The sequence below is a fragment of the Mercenaria mercenaria genome, chromosome 4, assembly GCF_021730395.1.
Source record: "Mercenaria mercenaria strain notata chromosome 4, MADL_Memer_1, whole genome shotgun sequence".
Taxonomy (NCBI): Eukaryota; Metazoa; Mollusca; class Bivalvia; order Venerida; family Veneridae; genus Mercenaria; species Mercenaria mercenaria.
Window position 1 is genome coordinate 93605689 of NC_069364.1, and position 16831 is coordinate 93622519.

The window sequence follows — 16831 nt, forward strand, 5'->3', positions numbered from 1 at the left end:
TGTAGCTGGCTAAACCTTATTTCTTTGTTTATAAAATTCACACTGTTGACTAAAAATAGCTCTGTATCAAAGTGAGTTGTTCCACTGTAAAACCATTTAATTTCATGCTTGGTTTGGACAAAAACGACTACTAGGATTTCATTGGTACAAAATTTCTTGGTTTGGTTTCACCCAATTTGTACTCATTTCAGTCGGGCTAGTTGCGCGCACAACAATTTGGTAATGCCAAATAACCCAATCGAAACATCAGGGCGCATTTCAGTGTAACGCTAACGTGATCATGAAAGCCCGATGCTATATGAAGCAAGCCCACCTAGTCTTTTATTAGATATTTTTCATAAGAAGAATAAAAAAACATTTAGTGATTGTAATTTGAAACATCAGACTGTAGACTATATCCTGAAGTGATAATAGTTAAAAAAATTGGAATATTTAAAAAGAAAAACAACCGTCTTTACATCCAGCAAAGCAGTTAATTTGATTAACTTTGTGGTTTTAGCATCTATTTCTTAGGGTCATAAAATTCATGGATTTCCAAGTTTAAAGATGAAAATTTAATATAATTGTAGGAGTCTGACTACATTTTATAGATTTATTGAAGCACTAATAAATGAAAATTAGTCTTTCACCAATATTTATAATTTCACAGTATTTCATGTGTGTAACTATAAAACAGTTCTGGGCCTTGGTGGCCAAGTAGTTAAGGTTGCTGACTTCGAATCACTTGTCCCTCACCGATGTGGGTTTGAGCCTCACATGGACCATTGAATTCTTTATGGGAGGAAGCCGTCCAGCTGGCATACGGAAGGTCGGTGATTCTACCCAGGTCAGCCAGCCTGGATGAAATGGTGCATGGAGGGGCATCTAAGGTCTTCGTCCAACATCAAAGCTGAAAAGTTGCCATTTGACCTGTAATTGTGGCGGTGTGACATTAAACACAACAAAAAAATAATAAAACAATTTCTTTTTTTTCTGTTAGGTTGAGATGAAGTTCAGTGATAAAAGCTACTCAAATCTGTTGTCAAATAAAACACTTGTGGAACTGTTTGTGAAGAATGCAGTACCATTTGGTATAGAATTTGAAACAAATGAAGAAAAGAAGAGAAAATTTGGAGGATCTACAGACATGGGAAATGTTTCGCACGTGATTCCGAGCATCCATCCTAAGTTTTACATTGGTACCTCTGTTAGTAACCATTCTAAAGAGTTCACAGTTGCTGCAGGAGATATGAAAGCTCAGAAATACTCACTGGACATTGCTAAAGCACTAGCAATGACTGCCTTAGAAGTATACCATAAACCAGACTTGATGAATCAAATAAAAATTGACTTTAATAAAGACATTTCTGGACAATGAAGCCATAAAAACTTCATAGAATCCCAAGAATTGTCTAATCAGAATATTTAGAATGCTTTCCTTTCAAATATTCAAGTGATATAGTCAGGTATTAGAAGAAATATAACTGCTGAAAACCAAAGAAATGTGTAAGTCATATAAGGCCTTTATCATTAAAATTCATGATTTTATGGCAAACAAAGACATTCTGATGGGAAAGTTGGTTGTGTAATTATGTCTCCCCCCCCCCCCCTCCCTCTGGGGGAGACATATTGTTTTTGCCCTGTCCGCCCATATGTCCGTACGCCACACTTCATTTCCGATCAATAACTGGAGAACCATTTGACCTAGAACCTTCATACTTCATAGGATGGCAGGACTTATGGAGTAGACGACCCCAATTGTTTTTGGGATCACTCCGTCATGTCAAAGGTCAAGGTCACAGCGGCCTGAACATGGAAAACCATTTCCGATCAATAACTTGAGAACCGCTTGACCCAGAGTGTTGAAACTTCATAGGATGATTGGTAATGCAGAGTAGATTACCCCTATTGATTTTGGGGTTACTGTGTTAAAGGTCAAGGTCACAGGGGCCCAAACAAGGAAAACCATTTCCGGTCAGTAACTTGAGAACCACTTGACCCAGAATGATGAAACTTCAAAGGATGATTGGTCATTCAGAGTAGATGACCCCTAATGATTTTGGGGTCACTCTATTAAAGGTCAAGGTCACAGGGGCCTGAACATGAAAAACCATTTCAGATCAACAACTTGAGAACCACTTTACCCAGATGTTGAAACTTCATAGGATGATTGGACATGCAGAGTAGATGACCCCTATTGATTTTGGGGTCACTCAGTTAAAGTTGAAGGTCACAGTGGTCTGAACATGGAAAACCATTTCCGGTCAGTAACTTGAGAACCACTTGACCCAGAATGTTGAAACTAAATAGGATGATTGGACATGCAAAGTAGATGACCCCTATTAATTTTGGGGTCACTGCATTAAAGGTCAAGGTCACAGGGGCCCGAACAAGGAAAACCATTTCCGGTCAGTAACTTGAGAACCAATTGACCCAGAATGTTGAAACGTCATAGGATGATTGGACATGCAGAGTAGATGACCGCTATTGATTTTGGGGTCACTTAGTTAAAGTTCAAGGTCACAGGAGTCTGAACATGGAAAACCGTTTCCAGTCAGTAACTTGAGAACCACCTGACCCAGAATGTTGAAACTTCATAGGATGATTGGTCATGCAGAGGAGATGACCCCTATTTATTTTAGGGTCACTCTATTAAAGCTCAAGGTCTCAGGGGGCTGAACATGGAAACCCATTTCCGGTCAGTAACTTGAGAACCACTTGACCCAGAATGTTGAAACTTCATAGGATGATTGGACATGCAGACTAGATTACCCTTATTAGTCCCCTACTGGTTGAAAACCAGTTTCGGGGACTATAGGAATGCGCTTTTCCGTCATTCCGTCCGTCCGTCTGTCCGTCCGTCCGTCTGTCCATCCGTCCGTCTGTCCGTCCGTCCGTCCGTCCGTCCGCAATTTCGTGTCCGGTCCATAACTCTGTCATCCATGAAGGGATTTTAATATTACTTGGCACAAATGTTCCCCATGATGAGACGACGTGTCATGCGCAAAACCCGGACCCCTAGCTCAAAGGTCAAGCTCACAATTTGAGGTCAAAGGTCAACAGGGCTTTTTTCCTGTCCGGTCCATAACTCTCCCATCCATGAAGGGATTTTAATATTACTTGGCATAAATGTTCCCCATGATGAGACGACGTGTCATGCGCAAAACCCGGACCCCTAGCTCAAAGGTCAAGGTCACAGTTGGAGGTCAAAGGTCAACAGGGCTTTTTTCCTGTCCGGTCCATAACTCTCCCATCCATGAAGAGATTTTAATATTACTTGGCACAAATGTTCCCCATGAGAAGACGACGTGTCATGCGCAAAACCTAGACACCTAGCTTAAAGGTCAAGGTCACAATTTGAGGTCAAAGGTCAACAAGGCGTTTTTCCTGTCCGGTCCATAACTCTCCCATCTATGAAGGGATTTTAATATTACTTGGCACAAATGTACCTCATAATAAGACGATGTGTCATGCACAACTTTCAAACCCCTAGCTCAAAGGTCAAGGTCACACTTAGCAGTCAAATGTTAACATAGCATGAACAGGGTCTGTTTCGTGTCCGGTCCATAACTCTGACATTCATTAAGGAATTTTAATATCACTTAGCACAAGTGTTCCCCATGATGAGATGACGTGTCGTGCGCAAATCCCGGACCCCTAGCTCAAAGGTCAAGGTCACAATTGGGGGTCAAAGGTCAATAAGGTTTTTTCCCTGTCCGATCCAGAACTCTGTCATCCATCAAGGGATTACAATATTACTTGGCATAAATGTTTCCCATGATGAGACGACGTGTCATGCGCAACACCCAGTACCCTAGCTTAAAGGTCAAGGTCACACTTTGAGATCAAAGGTCAAGAGGATTTTTTTCCTGTCCGGTCTATAACTTTGTCATGCAAAGCAGGAGTTAGATATCAGTTGGCACAAATATTCCCCTGGATGAGACAACATGTCATGTGCAAGAACCAGGTCCCTAGGTCTAAGGTCAAGGTCATATTTAGAGGTCAAAGGTCAAATTCAAGAATGACTTTGTACGGAACATTTCTTCTTCATGCATGGAGGGATTTTGATGTAACTTGGACCAAATGTTCACCACCATGAGGCACCCTTGTTTTTAGAATTACGTCCCTTTGTTGTTACTATAAATAGATTTTATTGTAACTTTTTTATTACTGGCGGTAGAGAAAAATCGAGACCACTTTTCTGTGGTACAGCATGCATGTTACATCCAATTTTTAGGTGTATTTTGACCTATCTCTACCTGGTAAAGAGTTTCTTGTGGACTTATATTATATAGATTTTTTTTTTTAAAGATTAATTTCCCTTTGTTGTTACTATAAATAACTTACATGATAACATTTTTATAATCAGCCAAAAAAATTCAATATGAAAACAACTATAGGTTTTTATATATATAAATTTTAATCCAAGTGTTTTGTTATAGCATATTGTATATATAGTACAATATTGTTTATACAACATTGACAGATATCAGTTCATTATGTTATACTGCAGTAGAGAAAATTAGGTGCCTTCCAGTAGGGGACTTTGTATTGCATGGCAATACTTCATTCACTTGTTGATTTTGGGGTCACTTGATCAAAGGTCAAGGTCACATGGGCCTGAACATGGAAAACAAATTCCATTCAGTAACTTGAGAACCACTTGACCTAGAATGTTGAAACTTCATAGGATGATTGGTCATGCAGAGGAGATGACCCTTATTGATTTTGGGGTCACTCCGTTAAAGGTCAAGGTCGCAGTGGACAGAAAATGGAAATCCATTTCCAGTTTATAACTTCAGAACCATTTGACCTAGAACCTTCAAACTTCATAGGGAGATAGGAATAACAGAGTAGGTGACCCCTATTGTTTTGGGGGTCACTTCTTCAAAGGTCAAGGTCACAGGGGACTGAACATAGAAAACTCTTTCCAATCAATAACTTGAGAACCACTTGACCCAGAATGTTGAAACTTAATGGGATAATTGGACATGCAGAGTAAATGACCCCAAATGATTTTGGGGTCACTTGGTCAAAGGTCAAGGTCACAACAGCCCGAACATGGAAAACTGTATCCAATTCATAACTTGAGAACCACTAGGCCCAGAATGTTGAAACTTAGTGGGATGATTGGACATGCCAAATAGGTGATCCCTATTGCAGCCAACCATCAGTGTCTCTTTGACTTTCGCTCTTCTCCCCTATTGACTTCTTGCATATACGACTATGCAGTGGGGGAGACATGTGCTTATTTACAAAAGCATCTTCTAGTTTTGGTATCATTTGGAACCATATTTGTGTGTGTGTGTGTGTGTGTGTGTGTGTGTATTCTAAGTTTATTTATTGTCACCACCAGTTACCCATATGGATGAGAAGATGTAATGATTTTAATAGCTCACCTGTCACATAGTGACAAGGTGAGCTTTTGTGATCGCCCTTCGTCCGTCGTCCACAATTTCTTGCAAACTGTGATAGAGATCACAGTTTGCAATCGATTTTAATCAAACTTGCACACAACTTATATTGGCATAATATCTCAGTTCCTGTCGAAAACTGGCCAGATCCCATCATGGGTTCCAGAGTTATGGCCAAAAATTTGCTATTTTTGCTTGTGGACATGATAGAGACCACATTTTGCAATCGATTTTAATCAGACTTGCACACAACTTGTACTGGCATAATATGTTGGGTTTTTTTTTTCAAAAACTGGCCAAATCCCATCATGGGTTCCAGAATTATGACCCCTTAAATGGCCAAAATTTGCTATTTTGGCTTTTGCAGCCATATAGAGACTTCATTTATGGTTTGATTTGATACAAATTTGCAAAATGTCTTTAGTAGCAATAGATCATGGATTGCATGATGAATCCGTCAGATCCAATCATAGGTTCTGGAGTTACGGCCCCTGACTGACCCCTGAAAGAGCAAAAATTTGCTAATTTTTACCTTGTGAACACAATAGGAGTGACATTTTAAATTTGATTTTAACCACACTAACACACAACTTAAGTCACAATAAGATCTTGGATCCTTTTGAAAACCGGCTAGATTCCAAAATGGATTCTAGAGTTACTGCCCCTGAAATGGGCAAAATTTTCTGTTCTGGCCCTTTAAGCCATATAGAAGTTTCATTTATGTTTTGATTTGATACAAACTTGCACAGTATGTTTGTCTTGATGATCTCTAAGAAAAGTTCGTAACTGGGTCATATGGGGTAAAAAACTAGGTCACAAGGTCAAATCAATGGAAAAGCTTGTTAACACCCTAGAGGCCACATTTATGACCCTATTGTCATGAAACTTGGAAAGAATGTTTATCTTGATGATTCCAAGGCCAAGTTTAACAGGTGAGTGATATAGGGTCATCATGACACTCTTGTTTGGAGGAAAATGCAAGATACACACACTCCAATTCCATAAGCTGATCTGATACTTAAGCATGTCAGTTGTTAAGCATCCATTCATGAGACTATTTTTACAGAGAATGTTAGAAATTTAAGTTGGAGAAGCTTGATCAGCCCTAGGATTTGTGTCTGGTGTCCTGAAATAAAACATTTTTTGATTATACAGTGAATAAGAAAAGAAAACAACTTCAAAGAATGTGGTGTGTTACTGATCTTTATTTTATGTCAGACGACAGTGATATGAATTCATACAAATATATTAATATAGTATAAATATTAAGTATTAAATAACTATTTGAATGTGTGTATGAAATGTCATCAAATATAGGTATTATAAAATGCTGATAATAACCACATACATGAAATTTAGTAAAAAGTTATCGTTTGAGAAAATTAAGCACACAAAAGACCTAACAGTCTGACTGATTTCACAACAGTAATACCTACACACACCTATCTAATTTCGCGCCACATGTTTTATTTGTGTTTATGGATTTCTTATTATCCCCCAACGAAAGTCGGAGGGATACAGTTTTGGCGTTGTCCGTCCGTCCGTCTGGAGCCATATCTAGGAAGTGGTTGGGAATATTTATTTAAAACTTCATATACATGTTCACCACTATGAGTTCTTGCGGCCCGTCAAGTTTCAGTCAGATTGCCCAAGTAACACCAGAGTTATGGCCCTTAGAAGTTTCTAGTGTTAACTATATAGGGTACTATAAATATGGCAATTTCTGCATCATAACTTTTGATATATTTGACCTAGAACTATGAAACTTAAACAGAATTTAGATCACCATAATGTGGTTGTGTACACACAATTTCGTTCGGATTTATTTGTAAATTAAGAGTTATTGCCCTTTAATTGTATAAAAATCCACATATTTGTACATAACAAACTTACCATTTGGTAGAATTTCATTAAATTTCTTTCATTCTTTTCCATGAACATTTATTGTAAACATGTGAAGTTGTGTACCCACACCTGGTCACCCCCTTACCTTGATCACACCCTTCCCCCCCCCCCCCCCCCCCCCCCCCCCCCCCCCCCCCCCCCCCCCCCCCCCCAAAAAAAAAAAAAAATCCTTATTTTAGATTTTTTCAAATAAACTTCATATACATGTTCACCACTATGAGGTTATGGGGCCCATCAAGTTTCAGACAGATTGCCCAAGTAACACCAGAGTTATGGCCCTTAGAAGTTTCTAGTGTTAACTATATAGGGTACTATAGATATGGCAATTTCTGCATCATAACTTTTGATATATTTGACCTTGAACTATGAAACTTTAACAGAATTTAGAGCTCTATAATGTGGTTGTGCACACAATTTCGTACGGATTTCTTTTGTAACTTCAGAGTTATTGCCCTTTAATTGTCTAAAAATCCACATATTTGTACATAACAAACTGACCATTTGGCAGAATTTCATTAAATTTCTTTCATTCTTTTCTGTGAACATTTATTATAAACATGTGAAGTTGCGCACCCACACCTGTTCACTCACTTGCCTTGGTCACACACCCTCCCCCCCCCCCCCCCCCCCAAACAAAAAAAAATATTCATTTTTTTTCATTTCTTATTTTAGATTTTTTTTCAAACCTACCATGATTATTTATTAACATGCAAGTTGTACCATCCCCCCACCTCACTCCTCCACCCAGTCATGCCCACCACTGATCATGCATCCTCTGCCACCCCCCCACTCACCTTCACCCTTTTACTCTTTTTTTTTTCCATTTTTATTTTCCATCAATATTTATAATCAACATGTGAAAGTTTGTTTCCTTTCCCATTACCCCGCTCCCCCAACCTCTAAAAAAATAAATATATACATATATCTATTTCCATTCCTTTTTCATTTTTTTTTTTACAATGTTCAAACCTTCAACATGTTAAGTTGTGACTGCACAAACCTTGCCCTCAGCCATGTTCAAGATATTTTACCTGTGTTCTCTTAAGGACATCTATTCTTTTAAGTTCAAATGTACATGTTAAACAGCAACACCTGGTGCCAAACCACTCAAAGACAATATTTCGTTCCAGTTAAACATCAAGCTCACATTTCAGTTAACTGCATCTAATTTTAAAAGCTAAGCTTATTACAGTAAGCATATCCCATTCAAAATAAATTCTTTAGTCAGGATCAAAGTATCATACATTTATTATGTACTCTTTAATTAACATTTGTTTTCTGTTTAAATTGATTTTGACTAATGAAATTATTTGATTCTTTTTAACATCCTTAACTTTTTGCCGGATATATTTTTTTGCCATTCCTCACCACAAACCCTTTCGGCGGGGGATACCAATTCATCGAATTTGCTTGTGTCAACAGTATTTGGAAAGAATGTGGAAATCCCCTAAATTTATGCAATTATTCGTATCATGTTTTATGCAGTTACTGGTAGGCAACACATGAATGTTATGATTTTGTAGTTTGTGGAAAGTTGTTATATTTAGTTTTTTTTTTATAGCTGATGTCGTAATTTATTTTATCTCAGTCAGAGTTTTTTTTATTTTGCTATCAGATAAACTATAAATTTTGTTTAACTGACATGTATTGAAGTATTACCTTTTTTGGCTTTAACATCACTGATGATCAGTAGATCTAACAGATGTTTTTTTAAACTTTTCTTTATCCAACAGTGTATACATGCATTGTGAAAGCATTTAATTAGTGGCATTAAATTTTGTGCTTTTGTTTGTTTGTTTTGGGTTTAACATTTTTCAACAGTATTTCAGTTATGTAACAGCGGGCAGGTAACCTAAAAAATTACTATTTTTGGGGGACATGATTATTCTTCATTTCAATATTTTTTCATCATTTGGATTTTGTTTTGAAAATAAATTTGATACTAATATGGAAGCATGCCTTTGGAATGAGCTGCTCAATTGGTTCAGTAGGGACAGAACAATATCTTACCTGTAGGCCGTCATTCGGTTCCATGCACATTGAGAATATTTTTAATATGTATTAATTTGACAGCAAGCATGCTTGGTTGGAAGTGAAAACATATTAACAGTGCTCCTGTATTACTGTCTTTTTTTAAAGGTTTGTTGAAAATACTTTAAGGCTAGTCTTAAGTTAATGTCTGATTGAGGGGCCTCAGTGGCCGAATTTAAGGGCGCAGTCTTCAAACAACTTGCCCCTAACCCATGTGGATTTGAGCCTCGCTCGAGGCAGTGAATTCTTCACGGGAGGAAGTCATCCAGCTGGCTTACAATAGGTCCATGGTTGTACTCATGTGTCCGCTTGTGATGAAATAATGCATTAATGGGTACCTGGGGTCCTCTACCATCAAAAGCAACATAAAATATCTGATTGGTCATTTAAATGATGTAAGGGTTCCTAATGGTTAAACTATTCATTTTTGTCTATAACCATTTAGACTAAACCTTTGAAAGCACTGTATATGTCATAGTCAGGTGTATGTATTTCATGATGATTTGACATGCCTAAAACATCATGTCCCCCTTAGAATCCAGGAACACTGGGCTGGTTAACTACTGTCATGTAACTGCCATTTAATATAATTAATTACAGAGATACTAGAATATGTCCTTAAAACCATGCCAACAAACACTATTTAAATATCGTGTTTCTGCCATAAATTTTGGAAGACAACACTTAAATATGACTCTGCCATAAATATTGGAAGACAAACAACACTTAAATATGACTCTGCCATAAATTTTGGAAAGGTTTAGAATAATTATGAATTCCAGCATAAATTTATGTTCATCGAAAGCATTTTTACGGTCTTCAAAAAATCACTGAAAACACATTTTGAGAAAAAAAGTCGGTTGAATTTGTCTGCAGCCTGAGTGAATAAAGAACATAACATTCCATTGGGCTTGACATTTAACATACCTTAATTTAAAATTTAATACATGTCAGTTTGATGTGTGTCCTATAACTGTAATAACAGCTTGTGTTATGGTAATATTAGAATCTTAAATATGCTCAGGTATTGGCCTTATCTGCTACAAGTACTTCAATGTGCTAATCAATATACCCCGGTCACATATCTTTTATAGACTTCGTCACGTACTTTCTTAGAAGAATTTGAAGAGCTGTTCTCGGAAGGAACGTAATTTGTTTATGTAAATTATTTGAATAAAACGATCGTTAATTAGTTTATCAGCCCACCCTTTACTTTAAAATGTAGGTAGAGAACAATGAAAGGAAATGAGTAACAGGATTTATCCTATGGTGACCCAGTGTGTTCTCCACTCGGATTCATTTTGGGAAGTTGACATGTACTTGCAGTCAGAACAGGTCTGTACTGGTACAGAATTAATGCAGGCACATTGGTTAGGTTAAATTGATCGCTGTTGCGTATGGTATGCATATAGGGTTTTTCTCGGCTGTTTTAGAGAAATCAGCCCCATTTCACTCTCAGAGTGGTATGTTTTTTCCTCCATTTATCACATAAATTCCCCATCTGAAAAATTGATAATGTATTCATTTTTTTTTTACATTTTCGAATTAAACAACAAGACAGTGAGCTTTGAAGTCATTTTCTTCTGGAGTGTAACATATCATATTCAAAACAACCTGTTTTTCCCACCTACTTTAATTGTTGCTGCACAGTTTTCCCTTCATAAGATGTCCCTGCCACCATTACCTCCCTCCCCGCCCCCACACACCTCCCACATAACCACTGCATGACTGTAGCGCTATGAAGTCATTTAATTATTTTCTTTGGTATGAAAGTTTGTGATTTTGGCCAAAATGGCTCTTTCAGTGGGATATGAATTTGAAGATTTAAAATGTTGAACATGAAATGAGTAGGAATTTTACTTGTTCATTGCACAGATGCTTGAAAACATAATCAAATATTTTACTTTCATTGGGATTTGGTTTTGTGGATTGAATTAATTGCAAAATCCAAGAAACTTACTCGTGCATGAATCTTATGATTTCACAGTAGCTGAAAAAGGAAGTTAAAACAAACTGTCAGGTCACCACATGTTACTGTATGAAAATAAAATCCGGGGAAACACCGTTTTTTGTCCATGTCATGGTATGAAGAGTTGCGTAATTGTGTTTTGCGACTGGTCTTCACTGTTTCTTCTCTCGGCATTCCTTAGGGTTTTTTTTTAGAGATTAGTTTGTGTTATGTAAGAAACTGCTTAATGTTTTATTATTAGTTCTGCATGTTTTGATTAGAGGGAGAGAGGGGACTAGTTTTGCATACAATTTATGATGTGTAAAAATAAGACAGTTCGGGAAATTCCATTGTCTTAATGACAGAGGCCAGCTAGGGCATAATGTAGACACTTTGGTTTGTTTGGGGAGCCCAGTCCATGCTTTAGCAGACATTTTCATTGGAATTGAATTGAAATATTGATCTATGTCTGCTTAGGCAGAGATCTGAGCTTAAAGAAGGCTTTTCATGCATGCATGTAGATGAGACTTTGAATTGTTACAACATTCCCCAAAGTTTTCTCCAAAGGTTTATTAATCCCCCGCCGTGGCGGAGGGATTATAGGAATGGTCTGCGTCCGTCCTTCCGTCCGTAACAAAATCGTGTCCGGTCCATATCTCCTAAACCCCTTGAAGGATTTTCATGAAACTTGGGTCAAATGATCACCTCATCAAGACGATGTGCAGAACCCATGAGTCAGCCTTGTCGGTTCAAGGTCAAGGTCACAACTCAAGGTCAAAGGTTTGAGCCTGCCATTTTGTGTCTGCTCTATATCTCCTAAACCCCTTGAAGGAATTTTATAAAACTTGGGTCAAATGATCACCTCATCGAGACGATGTGCAGAACCCATGAGTCAGCCATGCCGGCTCAAGGTCAAGGTCACAACTCAAGGTCAAAGGTTTGAGCCTTCCATTTTGTGTCCGCTCGATATCTCTTAAACCCCTTGAAGGAATTTTATAAAACTTGGGTCAAATGATCACCTCATCGAGACGATGTGCAGAACCCATGAGTCAGTCATGCCGGCTCAATGTCAAGGTCACAACTTAGGGTCAAAGGTTTGAGCCTTCCATTTTGTGTCCGCTCTATATCTCCTAAACCCCTTGAAGGATTTTCATCAAACTTGGGTCAAACGATCACCTCATCAAGGGGATGTGCAGAACTTATGAATCAGCCATGTCGGCTCAAGGTCAAGGTCACAACTGAAGGTCAAAGGTTTGAGCCTTCCATTTCGTGTCCGCTCTATATCTCCTAAACCCCTTGAAGGAATTTTATAAAACTTGGGTCAAATGATTACCTCATCAGAACGATGTGCAGAAATTATGAGTCAACCATGCCAGCTCAAGGTCAAGGTCACAACTAAGGGTCGAAGGTTTGAGCCTTCCATTTGGTGTCCACTCTGTATCTCCTTAACCCCTTGAAGGATATTCATCAAACTTGGGTCAAATGATCACCTTATCAAGAACTCATGAGTCAGCCATGTCAACTCAAGGTCAAGGTCACAACTGAAGGTCAAAGGTTTCAGCTCTGTATCTCCTAAACCCCTTGAAGGATTTTCATGAAACTTTGGTCAAATGATCACCTCATCAAGACGTTGTGCAGAATTCATGAGTCAGCCATGTCAGTTCAAGGTCAAGGTCACAGCTAAAATCAAAGGTTTACCCTTTCACTATCCATAGCAGTGGCGGGGGATTTAGCTGTCTTTCAGACTGCCTTGTTAGTTTTAAAGCCTGATAATGCAAAAACAGAAAACCATTTAATGGCCCATAATAAAGTACCATAAGGAAATTAAATTACCTGTATTTTGTTAGAATTTTGGTCTTTTTTTAACACAGAAAATTGGATTTTCTTGGTAAAATTATTTTTTAGGTTTGCTTTTTTGAATACTGTTTATATTATAGCTTTGACACTTTGTACACTTGTTTATCATCATTAGGCAAGTTTGTGTGCCAAAAATCCATAACTCTGACTTGCATTTTATCAGAATTATGACCCTTTATGAACTTAGGAAATAGGAGTTTTTTTGGTTTTTAGCTCACCTGTCCCATAGTGACAAGGTGAGCTTTTGTGATCACCCTTCGTCCGTCGTCAGTCCGTGCGTGCGTCCGTCCGTGCGTCCGTCAACAATTTCCTGTCTGCACGATAGTGGTTTCATTTATGATTTTATTTTAACCAAACTTGCACACAACTTGTATCACCATAAAATCACGGTTCCTTTCTTGAACTGGCCATATCCCATTATGGGTTCCAGAGTTATGGCCCCTGAAAGGGCCAGAATTAGCTATTTTGACCTTGTCTGCACAATAGCAGCTTCATTTATGATTTGATTTTTACCAAACTGGCACACAACTTGTATCACCATAAGATCTTGGTTCCTTTCTTGAACTGGCGAGATTCCTTATGGGTTCCAGAGTTATGGCCCCTGAAAGGGCCAGAATTAGCTATTTTGACCTTGTCTGCACAATAGCAGCTTCATTTATGATTTGAATTTAATCAAACTTGCACAAAACTTGTGTCACCATAAGATCTCGGTTCCTTTCTTGAACCGGCCAGATCCCATAATGGGTTCCAGAGTTATGGCCCCTGAAAGGGCCAAAATTAGCTATTTTGACCTTGTCTGCACAATAGCAGCTTCATTTATGATTTGATTTTAACCAAACTTGCACACAACTTGTATCACCACAACATCTTGCTTCCTTTCTTGAACTGGCCAGATTCCATCATGGTTTCCAGAGTTATGGCCCCTTAAAGGTCCAAAATTGGCTGTTTTGGCTTTTGCAGCCATATAGAGACTTCATTTATGATTTTATTTGATACAAACTTCCAAAATGTCTTCAACAACAATAAATCTTGGATTCCATGACAAATCAGATCCAATCGTAGGTTCCAGAGTTATTTTATATACCTCCCCTGATTGTAATCAAAATGGATTTATATCAGTTAGTACTTATAGGACTTATTTGAAATTTCATTATTGTTATTAGTTGGAGTGAGACAATCAGGGTAGATAACTATGGACTGATTTTATGTCAGATTACGTCCCTTTATTTCAAATTAAAATGGGTATATCTCCGTAACTAATGAAGATACTGATCTGAAATTTCATTTATGTCAACAGATTTATTTGGCAGATCCTTCTTTTGTTCACTTACAATATATATTTTTTTTAATTACTTCCCTTTTTCGTTACTATAAATAGCTTATTTTTAGTAACTTTTTTATTATTGGCCGTAGGGAAAACCCGAGACCACTTTTCTGTGGTACAACATGGATGGTACCTCCAATTTTTAGGTGTATTTTGACATATCTATACCTTGTAAGAATTTTTTTTTCTCCTTTTGGTTAAATTTCTTCCCTTTGTTGTTCCTGTCCTATGGATTTAGATATTTTTTCTGAGGACCTTCTTGTCCTCCAGTGCAATGATAACAGGTGAGCGATATAGGGCTATCATGGCCCTCTTGTTTTATCTAGACTTTTCTTGAATACTTCTCGAGCTATATCTTTGAAACTTTTTTTACACTTTTATTATGCCCCTCCCACCCCCTTCGAAGAAGGAAGAGTATATTGTTTTGCAGATGTTGGTCGGTCGGTCGGTATGTAGACCAATCAGTTTCCAGATGATAATTTAACTCAAGCACGCTTGGGCCTAGGATAATGAAAGTTGATAGGATGGTTGGTCATGACTAGCAGATGACACCTTTTGATTTTGAGGTCAATTAGTCAAAGGTCTAATTCACAGTGACCCGGAACAGTTAAACGGTTTCCAGATAATAACTCAAGAACGCTTGGCTCTAGGATCATGAAAGTTGAACGGGAGGTTGATCATGACCAGCAGATGACCCCTATTGATTTTGAGGTCAAAGGTCAAAGTCATTAAGACCCGAAACAGTTAAACGGTTTCCGGATGATAACTCGAGAACGCTTGGGCCTAGTATCATGGAAGTTGATAGGGAAGTTGGTCATGTCCAGTAGATGACCCCTATTGATTTTGAGGTCAGTAGGTCAGAGGTCAAGGTCACAGTGACCCGGAACAGTTAGACCATTTCCGGACAATAACTGGAGAACGCTTCAACCTAGGATCATGAAACTAAATAGGGAGGTTGATCATGACCAGCAGATGACCCCTATTAATTTTGAGGTAAGTAGGTCAAAGGTCAAGGTCACATAGAATTTTTTTGCCAAATAACTAGTGAATGCTTTGGTTTAAGATCACATTTGATAAAGAGGTCACTTATGACTGGTAAATGATTATTGATTTGAGGTCAGTAAGTAAAATGTCCAGTGCACAGTGACCAAATAATTTCTGTTCCTTGTGCAGTTACTGAATGCATCAAGGGGGGCATTCTTTGTTCTACAAGCGCTTGTTATCAGTAAGTCAAGTGACTCTCTTGCATTTTGTCAGAAATATGGCCAGTTTTATCTTAGAAATTGATATTTCTTGGTTATTTTTTGTTTAGGTCCACTTGTCTTGAATACTATATATTTGAAAGTTTATATACTTTTTCATCATCAGTAGATGAGAAAAAACAGACCAAGAACCATAACATTTATCTTGCATATTGCCTTATGTCAAGGACTTACAGATGACTGCCTTTATTATGATTTCTTCAGTGTCAAACTTTCTGCTAAAATTTATCATCAATGCTGTTAATGATTTAAATTGTTTATATGGTTAATAAAATTTATTCATTTTGTTGGCTTTTATCATTTCATTTATTTTCCAAACACCCAGCAATGACGTAAAGACTATACCTAAACAAAATTGGACCATGGGTTACTAACGAAATACTGCATGTTAGACTAAGTATATTTTTGTTTAAACCCAGCAAGAACCATAACTCTTTCTTGGATCAATGATTTGTCTACTCATTACTTTGTTGGTTAAATGGAGGACATTGATGGATGAGTCCATCTTTCTGTTCATCTTTCACACAGAACTTGTGAAGTAAAGACATTTTACATGAAAACAGCCTCGGTAGCCTAGTGGTAGAGCGTCCGCTTCGAGAGCGGGAGGTCGTGGGTTTGATCCCTGACCGCGCCATACCAAAGACATAAAAAAATGGTACTAGCAGCTTCCTGGCTTGGCGCTTAGCATTAAGAGGATAGTGCTAGGACTGGTCAGCCCGGTGTCAGTATAATGTGACTGGGTGGGATATCATGCCACGTGTCTATGGCGTGATATAAAGTTGGGCATTGTGCTCACTGCTACAAGTAGACACCGTCGTTTATATGACTGAAAAATTGTTGAAACAGACGTTAAACCCGAACACACACACACATTTTACCTGACACTTTCTTGTTAAATGGATAGACAATACGGGAAATATGCAATTCTTTTCTTCTTTTTTTTTCAATGTAAAAAGGTCTGGTTGATATGGCAACAAACAATTCAAAGTATGACAAAAAGTGGGTAGGGTATGTGAAAACTTAAGATGTTATGTTTGCTCCAATGGTAGACAATATGCATGTTATTTTTTCTGGTTTGTCAACCCATTTGTACATCCATTCATCATTTAGA

General features: G+C 37.9%; 1 protein-coding gene across 1 annotated transcript in view; it reads left to right on the forward strand.

Moving 5' to 3' along the window:
• Positions 1–7421, forward strand: part of LOC123552461 (xaa-Arg dipeptidase-like) — an 18097-nt gene extending 10676 nt beyond the window's left edge. The window contains exon 5 of the mRNA XM_045342134.2: positions 980–7421. Within this exon, the coding sequence (XP_045198069.2) occupies positions 980–1357 (378 nt within the window). The 3' untranslated portion in view covers positions 1358–7421. The remainder of the gene's footprint in view (positions 1–979) is intronic.
• The last annotated feature ends 9410 nt before the right edge of the window (positions 7422–16831 follow it).